Source organism: Mastigoproctus giganteus, chromosome 4, assembly GCF_048544385.1.
Source record: "Mastigoproctus giganteus isolate SK-2022 chromosome 4, ASM4854438v1, whole genome shotgun sequence".
Taxonomy (NCBI): Eukaryota; Metazoa; Arthropoda; class Arachnida; order Uropygi; family Thelyphonidae; genus Mastigoproctus; species Mastigoproctus giganteus.
The window spans coordinates 123,910,497-123,934,054 of NC_143578.1; the positions used below are offsets into that span (position 1 = coordinate 123,910,497).

The 23,558-nt window shown below is 37.0% G+C and overlaps 1 protein-coding gene across 1 annotated transcript in view; it reads left to right on the top strand.

Moving 5' to 3' along the window:
• Positions 1-23,558, top strand: part of LOC150087041 (vacuolar protein sorting-associated protein 26B-like) — a 302,718-nt gene that overhangs the window by 227,945 nt on the left and 51,215 nt on the right. The window contains exon 6 of the mRNA XM_090371779.1: positions 5,052-5,227. Coding sequence (XP_090227905.1) covers positions 5,052-5,227 — 176 coding nt within the window. The remainder of the gene's footprint in view (positions 1-5,051; positions 5,228-23,558) is intronic.

Genomic DNA, 23,558 nt, shown 5'->3' on the forward strand with positions numbered 1-23,558 from the left:
AAACCAAGGTTTAGGACGAGATTTTAAAGTGGAGTGTGGAATAAAGGATTCCATTCCTACAAGAATAATTTCACTGACATGATCTGAGCAAACATTGACATCAAAAGTTTTGAAACAGTAATCTGACCAAGGAAAACAAGAAAAGAAATCTCGCAGGTCATCCCATTTTGCATTCTTGTAATGCCAAACAACACTAGGTTGGGAATAGCCACGAGATAAAGGCTCCATTGGAGAAGAGACAATAGCAAAGTTGTAATCTGAGGTACCTAAAGGACCACTCACTTCAACTGTGTACTTAGAAGGGTTGTTTGTGAGAAAAAGATCAAGCGTGTTGGCTGTATGGTTGGTGGGATTGTCCAGTATTCTTGTAGGTAACAATTTGCAAAGAGAGGAAGTCAAAGAGCTCCAAGTGATTAGTGGAGTTGGGAGAACAGTAGAGACAACAGATGAATTTGACACAATGAGGTAGAGAGATTTTAAGCCAGAGAAGATCGAAAAGAGGAGATTCCAAATTATCAAGTCTCTGACAGGGAATATTGGAATGGACATATGCACAAGTACCACCTTTGAGGCGAAAGGAATCATACAGCGAATAATTTGGCCAACTGAGATGAGCAGTAGTTGAATCAACAGATAATTGAGATTCTGTCAGAATAAGTACATTGGGTTTGGCAGACTGAAAGTGGAAATGGACATCGTTGAGATTAGTATTGAGACCATATATATATTTGTGAAATGAACTAGGAAGTGTTTTGGAGGTTTAGATCTTTTCGCAGATAAGCTTAATCTATTATTGCAACGAGATTTGTAAGAGGAACAAAAGGGTGGTCTTATCCAGAAAGGCTTCAGTTCTGCAAATTGTAGTGTCTGAAAATTTGGCACCTGTGAATTGATCTGATCGAGCCATTTAAGGCTTTGAGTGGATTGAGGTTTTTAAGGTTTTATTATTATTTTATTTGCATAAGCATAAGCCTGAGGCTTATGCTGATCCAGCCAAAAAAAAAAAATCCGAAGTTACCCTGAAAGAAAAGAATGATAAACAAGAAAGAGAAGAATGATGATATCCAGCTCTGGACCCTGGGTGTGCCAAGCCCATACTCACCAGATGTGAGCCCCTTTGAATGGGTTGGCAAGAGGAAGAATGCTAATGGCATCGTTTCTCATGCTCCTACCATACACATGGAGTATAAATTCGAATTGAGGAAGGATGGTTGCAGGATAGATATGTAGAAGTTTCCCTTCAGCCATTGGTGTTTGATTGTTGGAACAAATTTCCTTCTGTTATTGAGGAAGTGGGTAGCTTGAATAAATTCAAGAAAAAACTAGATAAACTGTTGGAGGAGATGGGCAATGGCTGAAGGGAAACTTCTACATATCTATCCTGCAACCATCCTTCCTCAATTCGAATTTATACTCCATGTGTATGGTCTGAGCATGAGAAATGATGCCATTTGCATTCTTCCTCTTGCCAACCCATTCAAAGGGGCTCACATCTGGTGAGTATGGGCTTCTGTTATTGAGGAAGTGGGTAGCTTGAATAAATTCAAGAAAGAACTAAACTGTTGGAGGAGATGGGCAGGTGATGTGGTTTTCTTTTTCTTTGACTGATGCTTTATAAGCTTGCTTTCTTGCATTATTTGCCACTACTAATACTAAGTATGGAAACTGTGCCTTAAAATGAGACAGTGAGCTTCTTGAAAGGGTTTTCAAAGATGGGTAAGATGCTTTGTGAGATAGGCAAAAAGGCATTCGTATGGGAAAACACTCTGTGTATATGAGTCATTTAATAAATGACAGTGCTAATATATTAATTAATATATGAGTTATAGATCTTTGTAACTAGGCACCTTAGATGGGGAATCTAATTGAGGTCTGCTTTAGAGGAGACATTTTAGAAAAAGGAAACTTGTAGAGGCGTAGGTTATGACTGCTTAATACAATTAATAATTGTATTCATGATTTATTGTGAACTCCTCTTACCTGGTAGTCATGTCAGTGTCTACCAGGTAATTTTATTTTTATTTTATTTATTGGCTTTTGTGAGGCTCCTAGAAGGTTGACTTTGATGTCAGCTGTCGTTTTTTATATAAAGTGTTTGAATTGGGCAAAAGCTTGGGATTCATTTGAATCCCAAGCTTTTGCCCATATGTGACCAGTTCTCAGCTGTGAATTGCATCTTTAACCTCTTTCAAAGGTTAGTATATTGGTCAAAAGCAAAGCAAAACACATATCAACTGAAATAAGAAGTTTGTGTGTGTGAGAGCAAGGGGTGCTTGCTCTCTCCCACAGCATCTCCAACACCACCATCATGAGTTACCATCCCCCACCACAAGGAAGTAGGTCACCTTATCCAGCATTTAAGCGATTAATAACCTACGTCTGAAAACGTCTTTAAAAAAATCGACAAACATGCCAGAATAAGCTCTGTTGTCACACAACTTCACCAATGTCAAATGGGAGAGAGCAAGTATCCCTTGCTCCAGCCTCTGTTGGAAGTCCAGATATTGAGGGCATTCTAGCACTGTGTAGAGGCTGGTTTCTGGTTCTCTACAAGAGCAGAGATTTAATGTCACAAGCCCCAACTGGAACACTCTCGATCTCAGGCCATGTCCAGTCAGAACACAGCAGACAGCCAAACCCAACCAGAATCATGGTCTTTGCCAGCTCACAGCCTGAATGGAGGAAATAAAAGCATAAGTGCTGCCCTTTCTCAGAATTGGTCCATTGATTTTGCTATAGCCTCAATTCATCATTGATTCTCCTCCGCTCTGATGTTAAATCTGAGGCATCGAACTCCTGTATCGCCATGTGCAGATCCTTCATTTTTTTTTGGTTTTTGAGCATACACCTTACTTTGATGTATCCCCATGAAAAAAAAAAAAAAAAAATCTAAGGGACTGAGGCCATGGAGGTTATTCAAAAGTACTTCCCCTTCCTGTGATCTAGCCATTGTTCATGAAATTCCCCATCCAGACAGCAGTATGAAAAAGTGCTCAATCCTGTTGAAAAAAAAAACGACATCATATTGGTAAACATGCTTCTCATATTGGGTACTGCATAATTCCTTAATGTTTCATTTAAGGAATTATGCAGATAATCCTACAAAAGGAGCTTCCCATCCACACTGTTATTCCTGGCAGGTTAACATTTTTCTGCAAGGTGAGGTGAGATTTTTACTGGTCCAATAAATACAGTTGTGATGGTTTAAATGTTCATTCAGTTTGAATGTGGCTTTGTCTGACCACACAATTGCATGCTCAAAGTTCACCATTTTTATGACAATACTACCTGCAAAATTGTGTTAATTGATGTGTATCATATTCCTGTATTGTATGCAATAATGGAGGACTCAAAGGCTTCAAATTTGTCCTTAAAAATTTATATAACACTCAACTGACTCATTTGCAGTTTCCACAAACACTGTTTTGTATCTACTTCTGCAGAGAACATTCAGATGCATTCAACCTTTTCGATATTTCTCGATGTCAGTTTCCTCCCCCTTCTCTTATTGATATTGTTAAGAAGGTATGTGTGTAAGGCATAGGACTATGAATTAGAAATTCACTAATGAACATTCAGTGTAGATACACAATATTTTGTTCGTAGTGAACTCGAAAGTAGTTAGAACAGCATCAATACACCAAATGTTCAGTATTGATATTGTGTACAGTTCTATATTCCTCAAATTTTTCACACAGATAGGTTAGTAGATGAGTAGAAGGTGGCTTGTTCCATACTGTCTTTCCCATGCATGCTGAACTTCTACATTACTTTATTGTTCTTTGGAATATTACCAAAGCAGGACTGTTGGTACATGGTTCATTTTGGTACATGGTGTTCGGTTTCCTGTTTAAAAATTTTGGCAATTGTCTAAAGGATAAAAGAATAATAAGAATGAAATATAGTGAATAAAGAAGTTAATTGCATAGAAAAATTATGAAAAAGTAGATGCTGCTGCTGATGTGTTCTCCCTTTATATGTACTGGAATTTTGACAAATCACAGCTGGTTAGAATAATTGACCAAAAATTAAAAAAATCGAAGATCCTGCAATTTCCAGGTCTTGAGATTACTGGATTTTGCAAATGTATTATTTTTTTTGGCTTGTGCAGCAAAAGCCTACTGCTTTCTTCACTCTATGGCAAATATTAAAGTTAATTGTAGATTTAGAAGATAATTTTGTTAAATTTTTTTATTTTTTATTATTTCTAGTTGGTGTGCAAAATTCAACTCCATCAACAGGTATATTTTATACACCAGTCAGGTTTTTTTTTTTGGGATAGAGAGACAAGAAATAGTTTGAAAAGGGGGAAATTTTAATTTTATTCTTATTTTTATTTATTTTTTTTTTTATGAAAACCCAAAACACGAAAGGTATCAAAACCTATAGTACTTAGTACCGTGCATGGATTGAAGGAGAAGTATGGGGGGAGGGGGATGCCGGAAACTTTGCTCTAGAGACTAAGCATGGGTTTCACTACTTGAAGCCTCCAATAAGCAAAGTGGTGGTATTTTGCCGGTTGATGAAAGTCATCTACCACCTATTCTGTCAGTATATTATATAATAAGGTTAGAAAACATTATTAGAAACAATTGGCTTGTGATTAAAAAAAAATAAAAATTCCCCACCAAATGTACAGCTAAAAATTGGAACTTTGAGTGACCAAAAAAAAAAAAACTGAATGTTCATGTGAAGTTTCCATAGCAGTGATACTTTTTTGATGTATTTGGTGTTGTAAAGAATTTATGGCTAAACTTTTCTTCCATTTAAAAATTAATTATTATTAATTAATTAATGATGGAGATCAATAGTGAATATCCTGTTGGAGTAATATTAAAATTCACACTGATTCATTTTAATAGCTGTTTAAATTAAATAAAAATGTTTACTGTGATAAATTTTCTCCTGATCTATTGGTGTATCTTCATTGTTGACAGGCTGAGTAAATAGCATTATGAATGGTATTTGCTGTTTAAGTAAGTTATTATACAACTGTCAGACTTGAGTTTTCTATAAGTAGTGTATGATTGAAGCTGATGCCATAATTTCAGATATCATTTAAAAGATGTGATAGTTGGAAAGATTTATTTCCTTTTGGTTCGTATCAAGATAAGGCATATGGAGATTGCTATCATTAAAAGGGAGACAACAGGCTCTGGACCAAATACTTACAGCGACAATGAGACAGTAGCCAAGTATGAAATTATGGATGGGGCACCTGTCAGAGGTAGGTGGCTGGAACATATAAAAATATAGGAAGTGAATGAAGTTCAGAAATAAATTTTCAGGTTATCAGTAAATTAAATTAATGTGAATTTAATATTAATAGATATTTAAATAATAGGTTTTGTTTTCTTTGTGAATTCAATTCTTTTATGTTTCAGCAGCAAAAGGAAAATGAATTGTAAAAAGATGGTATTTACTTGCATTATTTTCTTTTCTTTGATTGTTTGGTTGTCTTGGGAATCTGAGTAAACCAATTCATATGGTGTTTTTTTTTTTTTTTTTCACACGGTGTTTTGGGTATCGTATCTACATAATTGTGTGTTCGTGGGCTGATTTGCTTGTAGCACAGGTGGAAAACCTCAAAATAATTCACATTTGTGAGGATTTGACTTTGTTCTGAGGCTGATGAACTACAACCTAAATTTTATTAGCCTTTAAGAATTCTTCTGGTCTCTGATGGAATGAGATGAGATTTGAACCTAAACCTCTCCAATTGAGTAACACATGGCTGGAAAACTTACTATACTTTTACAGAGGACTCTTTTGCTCTAGAAATTTCTGGGAACTGCCACTTACAGCTTAGTTTCCAGAAAAAATTGATATGATAGCCATTCAGGTTTGTTAAAGTTCACCATGACCCCTTCAAAAAAAGATGATCCCAGATCTTTCTGAACTACTGTTTAATTGTTGTCCTATTTTTATTATTTTTTTTTTTGTCAGATTGCTAAACAAACTAATTTAACAAACTAGTATGAAAATTAAATGTGCTTGCTTCTCTGTTTCTATCTAGAGCATCATAGATTTCTTGTGTGTGCTCACTTCAGAGTGACATTGTGCATGCTTTAAATCATGTTATATTATCCTATGAATGAAAATCACTCCAGGCATTCTGCTCAGTTTATATATAGTTGTGTAATAGCTATGTGTAATAGTTGTGTAACTTACTTCACTGTTTTGGATCCTACTTCACTGTTTTGGATTTGTAATAGTAACAATGATAAGATGAGAGAATATTGCATATGAGAAAGCACTCGTTAAGAGAGCAAAGAATAGGGATGAAGAATTTTTCATGTATGTGAATATATGGAAATAAAAAAGTGAGATTGGACCCTTGTGCACTGGGTATGGAAAAGTCTTAGACAACCAAACTGATATTGCGGATGAATTGAACAGGTGCTTTGCATCTGTCTTTACTGAAGAGAGACACTTCATGCTGAAAAGAGGCTGTGCGAATGAGATTCAGTCATATGAAATTAGTGATTTTGAAATTACAGATGACTGTTTATTAGAAAAAACTTTTGAGCATAAAGGCACGTAAGGCTCCTGGAGTTGATGGCATATACCTAGTAATTATAACGTAAGATCACTCATCGGTGAAGACAGGATATTAGAGTTGGAAAAGGAATTAGAAAATGTGAATTGGAATATCATCGGTTTGGCTGAAACAAGAAGAAGAAATGAATCACTTATAAGTTTATCAAGTGGAAATCTGCCCTACACCAATGGAAACAGTGAAAGGAGTGAAGGTGGAGTTGGTTTTCTGGTCCATAAATATTTTAAAAACAACATTTTGGAATTCAAAAGTACATCACCAAGGGTGTCAAGACTAATACTCAAGATTTCTAAGAGGTACAAGCTAAAGATTATAATGATTTATGCACCAACATCGAGCCATGATGATGAAGAGGTTGAAGAAATGTACACCGAAATTGAGAGTCTTCTAGATGAGCAGAAAACCCACTACACGATTATTATGGGGGACTTCAATGCTAAAGTTGGAAAAAGACAAAACAGCGCAGAAAGGGGAACTATAGGAAATTTTGGAATTGGTGAAAGAAATAAGAGGCGAAAGACTTGTGGAATTTGCAGAATCTCAAGGACTGTCAGTAATGAACACTTTTTTCAAGAAAAGGGTGAACAGAAAGTGGACATGGAAGAGTATAAATGGGTTAACTACTAATGAAATCGACTTCATCCTCACTAACAGAAGATATATTGTGAATGATGTTACCGTCCTGAATAAGGTAAATGTTGGAAGTGATCACAGAATGGTAAGATGTGCACTTGATGTAGGAAAGGAAAAAACTGACTCGATTAAATAATACAAAGGTCTTTGAGATAACAGAAGAGGAGAAAAAGCAGTATGTACTGGAACTTAAGAACAAGTTTGAGCTTCTGCAGACTGCTCAGGACCAAGATATCGACGAGAAATATTACAACTTTCTGAAAGTGATAAAGCCCAAAAAACCTATAGGGAAAAAGAAATCCAAAGAAGAAAAAATCACTCAAGAAACACTTGTCATGATGAACCGAAGACGACAAATGAAAAACAAGAAAAACACTGACAGGGAGAAAATTGAGTACACTGAGTTATGCAAAGCCATTAGAAAGAGACTCAGAGAGGACATAAGAAGATTTAACACAAGAAAAGTAGAACAAGCATTAAGGGAAAACAAAGGATTTAAATCAGCAGCCATGAGCAGTAATACAGAAAGACAAATGATACTGAAACTGAAGAATAGCGATGGTGTACTTATAAACAACAGAAAAGGCATAATTCAAATAGCAGAAGACTACTATAGAGAATTATACAAGGAGCAGGGGAATGATGCCAGCAGTGGGGAAGATGGATTGCAAAGTAGCAACACATACAACATACCCGATATTCTTCCTGATGAGGTAGAACATGCATGGAAGAAAATGAAGCATCAGAAAGCCCCAGGTGAAGATGAAGTTACTGTAGAGTTGTTAAAATTGGGAGGAAGAGACATAACACAAAAACTGGCAAGGCTCTTCACAAAGTGCATTAAAAAAGGTGTGACGCCTAAGCAGTGGAATAATGCAATCATAGTTTTGCTGCATAAGAAAGGAGATAAATCAGAAATTGGAAATTATAGACCAATTAGCTTGTTATCCCACATCTACAAGTTGTTCACAAGGGTCATTACTAACAGATTAGAAAGAAAACTTGATGAGAATCAACCGAAAGAGCAAGCTGGCTTTAGGACAGGATTCTCAACTATGGCTCACCTTCACGTAATATCACTGCTAATGGAGAAAGCAAATGAATATAAAACACCATTATGCCTGGCATTTGTGGACTATGAAAAGGCATTTGACTCCATACAGCATAAGGCAATGTTTCGGGCACTGGAAAGACAAGGCATAGATACCCCATATATTATGATTTTGAAGAAAATATATGAGAGTGCTACCTCCTTTATTAGACTAGACAAAGACAGTAGGAAATTTAAAATCGAGAAAGGAGTTCGACAAGGAGACACAATATCTCCGAAGCTGTTTACTGCTGCTCTTGAGGAAGCTTTCAGAAGATTAGACTGGTCGCAGAAAGGAGTCAATGTGAATGGAGAGTGCCTAAACCATTTACGATTTGCAGATGACACTGTGGTCATAAGCCACGATCCCAAAGAATTAGAGAAAAATCTTAATCAGTTATGCAGAGTTAGTAAAGATTTTGGACTAAAGATATGAATATGGCTAAAACAAAAGTAATGATGAACAAGTATGCCACAGAAAGGGAAATAATGATTGAAGGAGCAGTAATTGAAAAGGTGGAGTCATATACTTATCTGGAACAAGTTATTAGCTGTAATAATGATAAATGACTGGAAGTCAAGAGAAGAATAAATTTTGGATGGATAGCATTCAGGAAATATAGTCACATACTGAAGAGCAATATCCCAGTTTGTCTGAAATGTAAAATAATGAACCAATGTATACTCCCCACCATGACTTATGGAAGTGAAACTTGGGTACTCACCAAAAGAATGGAAGAGAAGCTGAGAACTACACAGCGAAGAATGGAACGAATTATATTGGGAATCAGACTGTTAGATAAGAAGAGAAACACATGGATTAGGCAGCAAACTCAAGTAAAGGACATTCTTATCAAAACTAAAGAACTAAAATGGTCTTGGGCAGGACACATAGCTCGAAGACATGATGACAGATGGACTAAGAAAATAACAGAATGGTATCCAAGAGGAGCTAGAAGAAAACCTGGAAGACAAAGACGGAGATGGATAGATGAAATTCATGAGTTTGTGGGTAGTAAATGGATGGCCAGTGCTCAAAACAGAAGGAACTGGAAAGTTGCTGGAGAGGCCTTCATCCTGCAGTGGATTGAAAATGGCTGATGATGATGACCTAGTAATTTTGAGGAAAGCCACCAGGAAGTGTATTCAATCATTGAAGTTAATTACGGGGGCATCTTTGTACTCAGGAGAGATTCCTTTGGATTGGAGAAGTGCCAATGTATCATGAATACATTAAGGTGGTTCTATGAGTGAAGTCGGTAACTACTAACTAGTTAGTCTGACTTCAGTGTTAGGGGAAAGTCTTAGAGGCAATGATTAAGAGTGCAATCCAAGGACATTTAGATAGATATGATATTCTTCATAATATAAACAACATGGTTTTATTAAGGGAAAATCATATTTAACTAACTTTGTAGGCTATTTTGACACAGTTACTCATGAGCTGGATGTAGGGAACTATTTCAACATAGTTTATTTGGATTTTAGCAAGGCATTTGACCCAGTTCATCATGAGAAGTTACTATATAAGCTGGACAATGGGATTACTGGAAAATTTCTAAGATGGATTGCTGAGTGGGCAGAAGGGTTTGATTAATGGATATTCTTCAGATTGGTGTAAAGTCAGAAGTAGAGTCCCCCCAAGGATTGGTTCTTGGGTCACTGTTGTTTCTGATTTTCGTAAACTAAATCGACAGTGGGAAAGAAGGCTTGATGTCAAAATTTGCAGACAATGCAGAGCAGTTAATGATCAGTACCAAGCAGCGCTCTTTCAGGCTGATTTGAAGAGGCTGCAAGGAAAGTGGCAGCTATGTTTTAATGCAGAAAAATGCAAGGTGGGGAATAGCAACCCCAAAATAACTTATAGTATTGGTGGGGGTTGAATTAAAAACAGTAGAGGAAGAAAGGGATCAGGGAGTTATAATACAGACAGATATAAAATTTTCTGAGCAGTGTAAATAGGCAGCCAGGAAAGTCCATGGTGTCCTATCAATGATTAATCGAACATTATTATGTATAAATATGAAGATCTTAGTTCCACTGTATAAGGCAATTGTAAGGCCACATTTTGAATACTGTGTTCAAGTATGGAGATCCCACCTGAAAAAAAAAAGACATTGGACTTCTTGTAAGGGTCCAACGATAGGCAACTCGAATTGTGCAGTCGAATATGAAGTTCACTGAGCAGTGCAGGCGGGCTGCCAGGGCAGGCCATGGAGTCTTGCCAATGATATATAGGAATTTTGCTAGCAGGTACAGGGAGGTGATTAACCCGTTATACAAGGCAATGGTCAGGCCACACCTAGAGTACTGTGTACAGGTCTGTTGGCCTCATTTTAGAAAGGATGTAGAGTTGCTAGAACAAGTACAAAGGGCAACAAGATTGGTGAGGGGAACAAAGGGGTGCTCTTACCAAGAAAGGCTTAAGTTCTGCAAATTGCAGTGCCTGGAGAGTAGGCACCTGCAAGGTGATCCGATTGAGGTATATAAGGCCTTGAATGGCTTGAGCAAGCTGAATATAAATTGAGGTAAGACAGTTATAGAATAGATGTGCAGAAATTTGCATTTAGCCAGCGGGTAGTTGATTGGTGGAACAGACTTCCAACAACAGACTTTTGTTGTGGAAGTTGATAGCCTAAATAAATTTAAGACTGAGCTGGACAGGCATTTGGAACGAATGGAGGGGTGAAATGGGAGGGTTTTTTTTGGCTGATGCTGCATAAGCTTGCTTTCTTGCATAGTATGCCTCTACTAATACTAACTCATATCATGAGATCAGCAAAAGGGCGATCATGCAAGGAAAGACTCTGATTATGTGGGCTATATAGCTTGCCAACCATTCACATCGGAGGTGAGCTGATTAAGGTTTATGAGGATCTGAGAGTGGTTAGTAAAATGAATGAAGACAGAATTTTCACTGTTATAAAGAATTCTGGAACTTGGGAGCATAAATTAAAATTACAGGGAAGAGGTGTAAACTAGTTTATAGGAAGTTTTGTTTTAGCTACAGAGTCATTGATTGCTGGAACAGGTTGCCTTTACAGGTAGTTGAGACTGACAATTTGAATAAATTCACAGATTAACTGGAAAGTTATCTGTGTGAGGAGGGAAGCAAATAATTTGTATTTTCTTATCTACTTTTTTTTTTTTTGCCAGTGCAGCAGAAGCCTGTAGCTTCCTTGCACTATATATATATATAAAACAGATAATTCTTATAAAAATAATACATAAGCCAGTAGCATGGCTAAAACATGGCTAAATTAATATAAATTAAATCAACAAGGAGGGGAAAAGTAAAGGTAACAAGACAGATGATATTTCAAGTCTCTCGGAACTGGTACCTTACAAGGGGGTTACCGCTAAATTATTATATAATTGGCATTATTTTAAATTTATATGGGTTCATTATTATTAATTGGATTTAATCGAACTCTAAATTATTTGGAGACCTGCAGCTACGGTTTCTATCTTGTTACCTTTACTTTCCCCCCCCCCCTTGTTGATTTATATATATATCAACCAGAAGGCGGGAATTGATCCCTTTTCAGTCTGACTGCCACAGAACAAGAAGGAAGTAAGAACCCATTCTCATTTAATTTGATACATACCCGTTGGGCTTTGTGTTGCTTATCCCAGTAAGAACACAATATATATATATTGTGTTCTTACTGAAGACTGTAAAAATGATATTTGGTAAAGTTTACCGTATTAGGTACCTGTCAGTTGTGCTAGGTATTCTCATCAAGAATAATATACCTGCCAATTACAGCAGCCACCATATTAAAGCAGCCATACTTGCAAACTCAACCTACACCACCCCAATGCCAATCCCAATACACTTATTGAAAATACACTGAACCAGTTTAGAACTATAACACCAATAAATGGACTGTAGCCCATCTTTGCCTGGTTGTCTAAAAACCAGTGTCCTTCATCAAACTAAGATAATGACTTCCCAATTTTGATTCCCGTGTTTATTGCGCTCAGAAGAGGATCATTGTCTGACCACACTGTAACCCCGCTGACCAAAATCCCCCCCACCCCAAACAGACAATCTAATAATTGGTAATTTATCAACTTGTATCAAACTCCCAACAACAGAATAATCGTGCCTAAGGTATTTTAAAACATAACATTTATATCCCTTCATTTAATTACAAACACAGTATAAAACCTAGAGACACAGGAAATTCACATTGAAGATGAAAATATATGAAAATTCACATTGAAGGAGGCTGTAAATATGTATATAGCTATCCCCTTGGACATACACGGGTCGTTATGCCTTAGAAAAGCTATACTGGCCCTTGTCCAGGGGATACATATATATTTACATAACACACTTTTTCATTAACGTACTTCTTGTATTTAATCATACTAACACTTAATGTACTTGTATCAACACATCATTTCATTTATGTAGGGGTTCCTTCCACCATCAGAGGCAACCCCCCCCACTAACTCAAATATAAACCCTCTCAAGGCTATCAGAACATTACAGCAATTTCACCATCACACCATGGTCAATGAAAAGCGTGGCTGCGCAGTATCATTTAATCAACACATAAAACAACCAGAAGGCGGGAATTGATCCATTTTCAGTCTGACCACCACAGAACAAGAAGAAAGTAAGAACCCATTCTCATTTAATCTGATACATACCCGTTGGGCTTTGTGTCGCCTATCCCAGTTTGCTGATTCTGACACTATTTTTACAAAATATAAATTTAACACTTATCTTTTCTCATTTATTAGTTTGTTTGTTATTTGGTTTTTAGGAGCATTAGCAACTAAGGCCATATTGCTCCGGGGATATGCGGTGGTCATTCCCTGACCTTTCCCATCCTCCGTATTTGGTCATTTATTAGTACTTCCCATTTAATTTCTATTAATTTCAATACAATTAATTTCAACCTAAAAATTAAAATCAAGCAAAACTGGAATGGGGACAACAGAAACAGGTAGGTAGGTATGAGACATTCTTTTAGTCTGGCTATCAGTCTGCTCAAAGACCCCGAAGAAGTAGCAGACCGATGACCAAGTGAGTGAATGTTATTTACAATTTTCATTGTATATTATCATTTTTTATTGTTATTTTCATTGTTCATCATAATTTTTATTTTTATTTCCATTTTCATAAATATAATTTTATATAGGCCTTCCAGGCTAAAGCTAGTTTACTTGTACTAACTTGTTAGTTTGGTCCTTATACACCTAATTCTCTACAGATAGATACCATTAAATAAAATTGACTAATACACACACACACACACACACACACACACACACACACACACACACACACACACACACACACACACACACACACACACACACACACACACACACACACACACAGTAACCCTACAATTGCTAATTTTGATTTCTTTTGTGTGCTGACTTCCCCTAATGACAGTTTCAATTGAAACTTGAAATGTTGCCAAAGTATTAAGTGTATTAGCAATTTCCATAGGGTGCAAAAAAGCCTAAGGTTTATGGTGCGCCAGCCAAAAAAAATAAAAAAAAATAAATAATAATAATAAATAAAAATAAATAAATAATAAGAGAAAAGGAAATAGACAACCTATGCATTTCTATCCTGCAATAGGTAACTATCCAGCTAACCTTTGAATTTCCCCAAACTCGATGTCATGTAAGTAACTTATTTCAGTAATTTAAAACTCATTGGCTAAAATAAAACTTCCTGCAATCCAGTCTAAACATCTCTCCCTGTAACTTGAATTTATGGCCCTTAGTTCTAGAATCATTTAAAACCGTGAAAATTTCATCCTCATTCATTTTACTATTGCCTCTCAGAGCCGTAAACACCTCAATCAAGTTGCCTCTAAGGTGCCTAGTTTCCACACTGTGCAACCCACATATTCGAAGTCTTTCCTTATAAGGACGTCCTTTTGCCAATCTCACCTCTGGATGCTTTCAAGAAGTTCAATGTCTTTTTTTAGGTGCGGTCTCCACACTTGAACACAGTATTCCAAGTGTGGTCTAATAATAGTCTTATATAATGGGTCTATTACATCCTTATCTCTACTAGCAAATGTTCGATAACTGCCAAGTCCCTTTCTTCCACTGCCTTTAGTTCATCTCCACCAAGTGGTTATTTTGGAATTGCTCTTCCCCAGGTGTAAGACCTTTCACTTTGTTAGATTAAACCCTAGCTGCCACTTTTGCGACTATCCCTGAAGTCTATCTAGATCACTCTGAAGAATCTCTGTTTGGTGGTGATCTTTACATCGTCTACAAATTTAGACATCATGCCTTTACTCCTACATTACATCGATGTCATTTAAGAAAATCAAAAACAACAGTGGTTCAGTACTCATCCTTGGGGAACCCCACTTCTTACGTTAACCCAATCCGAGGAATAACCATTTATCACAACTGAAGTAATCCTGCTATCCATCTAAGGATTTTCCCTGTGATTCCAACCTGTTCCAGTTTATAAAGTAACCGCTCATGTGGGACTGAGTCAAATGCTTTGCTGAAATCCAAATAAACAATGTCGAAATTATTCCCTAAATCCAGCTCATGAGTGACCCTGTCAAAATAGCTAACCAGATTTGTTAAATGTGATTTTCCCTATACAAAACCATGCTGTGTATCCTTTAGAATTCCATTTCTATCCAAATGATCCCATGGAGGCAATGACCCTTGATCATTGCCTCCACTATTTTACCTAATACTGAAGTTAGACTGACTGGTTGGAAATTTCCCACTACACTCTTAGAACTGCCCTTATGTATTGGAGATACATTGGCACTTTTTCAATCCAATGGAATTGCTCCCGAGTCCAGTGATGGTCTCATAATTAGCCTCAATGGTCAATGCACTCACTTGCCACCTCCTTTAAAATTATAGGGTATATGCCATCAACCCCAGGAGCCTTACTCACCTGTAGACTCGAAAGTTTTTTCATTAAATAACCATGTGAAATTTCAATATCATTAATTACATATTTTTCAACTTTGTTCCCATAATTTCTCATTGCCATAAAGGGTTTTTCTTCTGTAAATATCGATGCAAAGTAACTGTTGAGTTCACCTGCAACATCAGCTCTGGTACCTAATGCTATCTTTCTCTTCATTGTCCACCGTAGAACTCTGTGATCACTTCCTGCTACTGGTTCATGGGTGATGATCAGGTCTAAAATATTGTTTTCCCTAATACTTTACCTGATATGTTGATTCAAATAACAAGCATCTAGTTGATTTAAAAATTTTGTCCCCCATGTCGAGTTTCCTTCTATTTACTCCAAACAATTAGAGGCAAATTAAAATCATCCATAAAAAAAGACATCCATGCTTATTTGCCCATTCCATTTGCATGTAGAGGCTCTCATTATAATCTTCACAATCACCTGGCATGTAGATTACTCCCACTCTCATTATACTTTTGCTTCCAACACCATACAGATTCTATACTATGTGCAAAATGTCTGAATCCGGGAAAGCTTTCGTAGTGCTCAAGCATGCTTTTGATAAGAAGCATGATCCCACCCCCTTCTGTCTGTGCTATCCTTTCTAAATACATCGTACATAATGTACTGAAACTCATCATCCCCTATTTCTGGGTGGCCACCAGGTTTCTGTAAGTCCTATTTTGTCAGCATTACTTGTCCTAACCAGCTGTTCGAATTCAAGCATTTTATTGATGATAATCCAGAGAAAATGCATGTACCAGTGGAGTGGCAATTATCATGGAAAAATCAATATAGCAATAAACTTCAGAGTATCAAGCCAAAACTTGAGCAATGGCTTTCAAGCTTCAACTCAATTCGACAACAGGAGGTAATATTAGCACGCCTACGAATAGGTCACACAAATATCACTCATAGTTATCTGTTAAGAGGGGAGATCTCACCCCCCCCCCCCCCCCCCCCGAGTGTCATCACTGCAACGCAGTACTTTCAGTGAAACATATCCTTTGTTGAATGTCTAAAATAGACAAGAGAACGCCAGAATCTTTTTACTCCAGCCATAACAGAAGACCCTCATACACTTATTTCACTTTTAGACAATAAAGCAAATGTCTCGAGTACTTTTACCTTTCTAAAAATGATTAATGTATACCACCTCCTTTAACTAGTTAAAAACTAATTTGCTGGTACTATTTTTTGCAATTATCTCTATTTGACAGGAAATAAAATTAATATTTATGTATGTTGCACTATGGCCATAGTTGCCAATGCGCCTAATAAATCCCTAAAACAACAACAACAACAGCATTTTATTGATGACACTTCTAACATTGCTGTAAATTGATGTGATTTACTTCAGTAAACATTTAAAACTCCATGTGGTGTAACAGTGTTTTAGATTTCTTTAAATCATAAATAATAAAACCAGTTTTTTATATTTTGAAATCAAGAAAACTTGCATATGTTTATGCAAGTTTTCTTGATTTCAATTTCGATTCTTGAAATTCGATTAGTACCATATTCCAATTCTCACATTTTTATAATGCTAATGTCATTGCTTTTATCAATAATTAAACTGGTTTCTGTTTCTTAAATCAGATTTTAAATCTTCCACAAAATGTGGTGCTATATCATTGCATATTATTGGAGTATATTTTGTTCTTTGCAGTTTGAAGTCCTTGCATTCCTTGCTATCTGAAAAACAAAATTTACAAACATCCCTCAAATGATTAACTATCCTTAATGCACTGTGCACAGCTATGAAAAATGATGCTGAGAACAAAAGGTCTCTTCAGCTTTCTTGTGTTTCTTTGTATTGCGATGCCTTTCAGTATTGCTTAATTTGGCTGTTAGTTTGCATTTACAGTATTTACAAAAACATCTTAAATAGTCACTATCTAATTTGCAGACCAGTTTTATCTTTAATGTTTTGAGCTATTAATTACAGAAGTGTTGAATATCTTTTTGCACATTTTCACAGATGAGTAAAATTAAAATTCACAAGCGAATAAAAAAATATTCACGTACTCAAAGTTACTGAATTGGCACAAACAGAAAGGGCAAATTTTCATCAACACTGTTAAACATATTCAGAACAATGGATGCCATTCAGAAAAGATTTCAGTTACTGCATCTATGTTTTGGGTAGGATACTCTAGTAATTCAAGAAGTGAAACCTGTATTAAGCGACCCTCTATTAATAACAACCTTCTGTTATGTGGACAAGGCCACCCATCCCAACCAACTGGCAATGCTTCCTGCACTAGTGGGGCATCAAAATGAATATGTTCATCATGTGAGCATACTACGAAGTAAGGTAGCTAGAGGCAGACATGACAATGTACAGGATGAAACTACACACAAAGTGGTTGGAACAGTTCCCGACTGTTCATGTCACTGAAGAGCAAATAATAGACCAGAGACAGACCATCGTCACATTGAACCTGATAGCTCCTGCAATCTTGAAAAAAATCAAGCAGGATGTGAGAGACCAACTACAAAGAAGAATGAATACAGACATAACCAGAACTGGTGGAGGAACACCAAGCACAAGAACTACATCCCAGCGCAGTCAAAGTGTAAACAGACAAGGTCACGATATACAGGATAGAAGAAGAGCAGAAGCAGGGCCTTGCAGAATTTGAGGGAATGGATCCAACAAAGACCTACACCATACCGAAGCAGAGATCCACCCTATGGCAAGTCACAGACCACCTCACTCAGCAAACAATACTGGATTATCTCAACAACATGTGCCAAGTAACACTAGACACCTTCTGCACAGCTATTTACTGTGCCTCTGTAGCAGCCATCAGGATAAATATAAGAGATACCAGAGACCAACAGAAAACAAAACACAAATACAAGGAACCACCAGCCTGGGAAAGAAGGCTACAGCAGAAGATAGAAGAGATAAAATCGAAGATAAGCCAACTGACCCAGTACCAACAGGATAACAGAAGTAAGAAGCTAATCAGAAAAATGAAGACCATCCTCAAGAAAGACAACATCCACAGCACACTTATAATCTGGGGAATGACACCCTCACACAAAAACTCCTGGCACTCAGCAAGAGACTTTGCCTGCCGTTACAGAGAGAGAGGAAAATGGAGAACAGGATTTTCTAGCGAAGATTGCCATGGATTTTTGTAGAATATCGCAGAAAGTTGAGAAATAGAAAGCACCTTTTTTAAATACAAAGATTTATATATAAATTTTTTAGCTTAAGCATAGGTGGTTGTGAGCACCCATTTTAGGATCAGTCACAAGCAAAATTTATTTTTTTAAAGAGCACAATGGTGCTTGTGAGCACCAGGTTAAGAACTCCAGATGCCACAATTTGCAGAAATTAAGCCTTTCTTGGTAGCAGCACCCCTTTGTTCCCCTCACCAGGCTTGTTACTCTGTACTCGTTCTAGCAACTCTACAGCTTTACTAAAATGAGGCCTCTAGACCTGTGTGCAGTACTCAAGGTGTGGCCTGACCATTGCCTTATATAAAGAGATAATCACCTCCTTTTCCATGCTAACAAAATTTCTGTAAATCATTGACAAGACCTCATGACCTGCTCTGGCAGCCTGTTTGCACTGCTCAGAAAACTTCATATCTGACTGCACAATAACCCCCAGATCTTTTTTCATTCTCTACCACACAGTTGATTAGTTTCTCTGGAATTACTGCTACCCATATGCAGTACTTTGCATTTGTTAATGTTAAACTTCAGTTGCCACTTCTCTGCCCAACTTTTCTAGATCCTTTTGCAGTAGCATACTGTCATTAAAAATGCTGCCAACCTTTGTATTGTCTGGAAACTTGGATATTAAGCCTAATATACCTTCATCAATATCATTGATAAATATACAAAACAACAATGGGGCCCACTAAACCCTGGGAACTCCACTAATAACATTAGTCCACAAAGAGCAGTGTCCATTGATTACCACTCTCTGTCTTCTCCTATTCAACCATCCATTTTTTTCCATTGCAGCAACTTGCCCTTAATGCCATACTTCTCCAGTTTGTATAGTAGTCTTCTATGTGCAACAGTATCAAAAGCTTTGCTAAAATCCAAGTATATATGATATCAAAATGATTTTTTGCATCCATATCCTTTGTGACAACATCCTAGTATCCAGTCAAATACTGCAGTCTTCTCTAGATGATCCTGCAATGCTTCTTTAGCCAGTGAATCCATTATTTTCCTTGGAACAGAAGTTAATTTAAGAGGTTTATATCTCCAGTCAATGGGGCTCTCCCATTCATGCAATGATGCTCTCATAATTATGGCTAAGGGTTTACTTACTTCCTTTGTTGCCTCCTTTAATATAACTGGATAGATCCCATCCATACCAGGAGCGTGTCTTATGTTCAACTTCAACAGCTTCTCCTCCACTTTGCTCTCAGTTATTACAAAATCAATTAACTACCTGTTAGAGTTTAATAAGCTTCTGTCCTCCCCTTTCCTACAGAATTCCTCGTGTGAATGTAGATGCAAAATACTCATTATTTGTCAGCAGAGCAGGATCATCAAAAGTCGAACCATCGACATCAAATGGACAAATCTGATTCATCCCTTTCCTTTAGAGTTTTTATAAGTAATGAAGTCTTTGCATCCTTGGCTGAAGATTTCTTGTAATCTGCCTTCGCTTGCCTAACCTCCGTTGTGACTTGATTACGGACTAGCTTGTATGTACCGTAGACGTCCGTGTTGCCTGATAATTTATATGTATTTTTCTTCTATGCCACTAGTCTCACTAGTTTATCTGACATCCATTTAGGCCTAAACCTTAAACAGTATTTCTTGGTTGGTATGAAAAGTGTAGTAGCTTCCAAAATTAATTCCTTGAATGCATCCCATTTAGAATTTGTCATTGGTAACATCATCTGTCTGAGACCACTGTAGTCGCCTTTCTTCTTGTTTTGATGCCGTCTCCTATTGAAGGTTGCCGATCACCACACTGTACTTCTCTCTGTCTTGGGAAAGATGACTAGCCATGGTGATTATTCTTGGGAAGCATAGTGCAGTAGTTTCCCCTTGCTTTCTGCACCATTGTCACATTTACAAAAGAAAAATGTTTAGTCTCTAGAGCAAAGTTTCCGGCATCCCCCTCCCCCCATACTTCACCTTTAACCCATGCACGGCACTAAGTACTATAGGTTTTGATACCTTTCGTGTTTGGGGTTTTCATAAAAAAAAAAAAAAAAAAAAAAGATACTTAAAACATCATAATGAAATAATTCTGACAATTTACAAAAATGGATTCAAAATTTCATCTGAAACAATAATTTGAGACATGCTAGTTTTAAACTTGGGGATACATAACGCTTCAGGCTCCCAACATGGTTCCAGGCTGTGCAATATGAATATATCAGCTACATATGGGCTGTGGATTGGACACCCCTCATTTATACTATAATTTGCCACTATTCTTCCTCCCCAAAACTGCTTTTCTAGTCGATAAAGGCTGTGTAGCATCTTAGACTGTCCGACATCCCTCACCTGAGATTTCACTCACTGCCCACCTTAGGACTCATTTTTCATTCCTTGCTAAGAATTCCTGTCATGATCATGGGTAATTATCGAGTCTAGAATATTCTGTTTGCTAGTACTTTTTCTAACTTGTTGATATATTGAAATCATCTATTAGAATTGAAATAATAAGTCATCTATTAGAATTGAAAGTTTTGTCTGCCGTGGTGAGTTTCCATCCTAATCAGTAATATCAAAGGTCCATTGAGATCTTCCATAACAAGGCACTTGTTCATAATCTCCCATTCCACCTACATAGACTGGTGTTCAAAGAAAGTGCAGGAATTTCACATTTCCAACCCTTTTTCATGATGGTACATTACATTAATGACTAGCATCACAAATAGAAATATAAACAAAAGATATTTATTAATAGTTAAGGCAAAGCTAAGTAATATTTGACAGGTGCGCTCAAATATTCCAAAATGAGCATTTGCAACCTTTATACAACAGTTTTGGTAAACATGACAATTATGGCTGACATGTTATCAGAAGTCCTCAAGTTGCTTCAGTTTATCATTTTAAATGGAAAACAAAATGAAAAGTTCACCAGGTTAAAACTAATATTTAGTTGAACAGCCTCTGGCTCTGATGACAGCAGCACACCGTTGAGGCATTGACAAGATCATTTTGGAAGATAATCAACTGATAGTTTGTGGTTCCAAACACGAATTATGGCTTCCTGAAGTTCACGATGGGTCTTTGGTTTCTTTCTGGAAACTGCAGATTCCACATGATACCAACAGTTCTCTATAGGATTCAAGTCCGAGCTGTTTCCTGGCCAGTTAAGAATTGTAATGGACTGTCCTTCCAACCATTTTTTCACCTGTAACTGTTGAACTCTAATGCAGAAATGAAGCTAAAGTAACTAAAGAAATGCCTACTTACACTTTTTGCCCAATGACAAGGAGCAGAGGCAGGTTGAAATGGTCCCTAATGGTTGGCAGCAATTTGCTTTCCAATATATCCAGGTATTCATTGACATTTACGTAACCTTTTATAAACTGCAGGTGACCTACTCTGCAATACGGAATTCACCCCCAATCATTTGGCTGGTAGGGAATTTCACTGTAGACACCATACAGTCTGGATGGTATTCTTCACAATGTCTATGGCGAATCTTTTGTCTTCTATCAGAGCCATGCAGGTTGAATTTCTCATCCAAGAAAATAACTGACTTCCACTGCTCGGGGATCTATTTAACATGCTCCTTACACCAAATTAATCGGGCCTTTTTCATTTTTTTTGTGAGCAGGGGGCTTCTTCTTAGGATGACAGGCTACAAGTCCATTTTTGAAGAGGCATCTTCTGACTGTTACTGCACTTGCTACCACTCCTGTATGTTCTTCCCATTCTCTTTTCATCTCAGACGAAGAAGCTTTAAGGTTTTTAAGGCATAAGCACTTCAAAACGCAGTCCTGCTTTGGCATATAGGCTCATTTGCATCCAGTTCCTTTTTTCCTATCAGCAGAACCAGTATTCTTGGGTTTGGAAAGAAATCATGTTGCTTGTAATCAGTTGACTGAGTCAACTGATTACAAGCAATATGATGGGAACATCCTTCCTCACATAAAGCAACAATAGTACTCTTTCTTCATGGCTTCAACTGCAAGTAAATTGCTATCCTGACACAGGCAAAGAATGACTGAAACTCTTGCAGAGCATGTTTGTATAGCAATATTATTACGTAATATTGCAACAGCTGATGCAATATTACGTCATCACCTGTGTATGTCAATCTTATCTGATGCAATCCGTAAGAAATATTGCCATATACTTACGTTATTCGGATGACAGTTACAATTTTAAGGGGTGATGCACTTCAAACACCAGTATATATATGCCCTTAAGAACACGTCTAAAGCCATATTGCACTTGTACAGACAGTACAGTGTGCATTATGGCCTTAGACGTTAATGCTCTGTATAAATAATAACAGCATTCACATTGACTTATTACTGAATCTGTAAATGTGCTTCTTATGCACAGGCTATGCGCAAGAAGAGCATTTCTAGATTAATTTAGAGATTATTATCATTTTACAATTAACAGCCCTTCCCTTCTCCATCTGTTCTCTTGTTTCCTGTCTCTCTTTCCTGATTATGCTGTATGAGGGCAAACTGAAAAATAATGTTCACAATCTCAGCCCTAGCCAGCACAGCAAGTTCCGGCTGGGCACATTTGCGTGGTTCTTAATTTGTAAATTATACTGTTTTAAATGGAAGCATCTTTGAACCCATGACAATTCAGACATCATGCGGTTATTGATTTTGACTACTGAAAACAGCGTATAAGAATGAAACTGTTTATGTTAGCATCATTTGTTAGTGATTTTATGAGTTAAGTGGTGATGAAGTTGATAATGTTATTGTCAGTGATTAGAGTTGAAGCAGTTGTCGGTAATATTGACTGTAGAAGCACATATACAAAACAGGAGATGAGCTTATTCATGGTGTTGTCAAATTAGTCAGATATTTCAACTTTAGGGATTTCTAAAGAACATGTTTAAGACATGGAGAAAATGTGACAAAATGACTTCCTCTCAACAAAACATTCCGCAATTTCATGAATCAATAACTGTTGAGTATGGTTTTTAGATGCAAATATATATACAAATGTATATATACACACAGCTCCAAATTTGACCAGAATGTTGGTCAAATTTGAACCTGACATGATTTCCATCTGATTACAACTGGAATGCAGCATCTTTACTACCGAACTATGTAGAATACAAATAGCCTTGCAATTAATAGAATCACTTTCCCCGTGGTACTGTATTTACCGACTGCTTGTACCATTCTCACCATGTA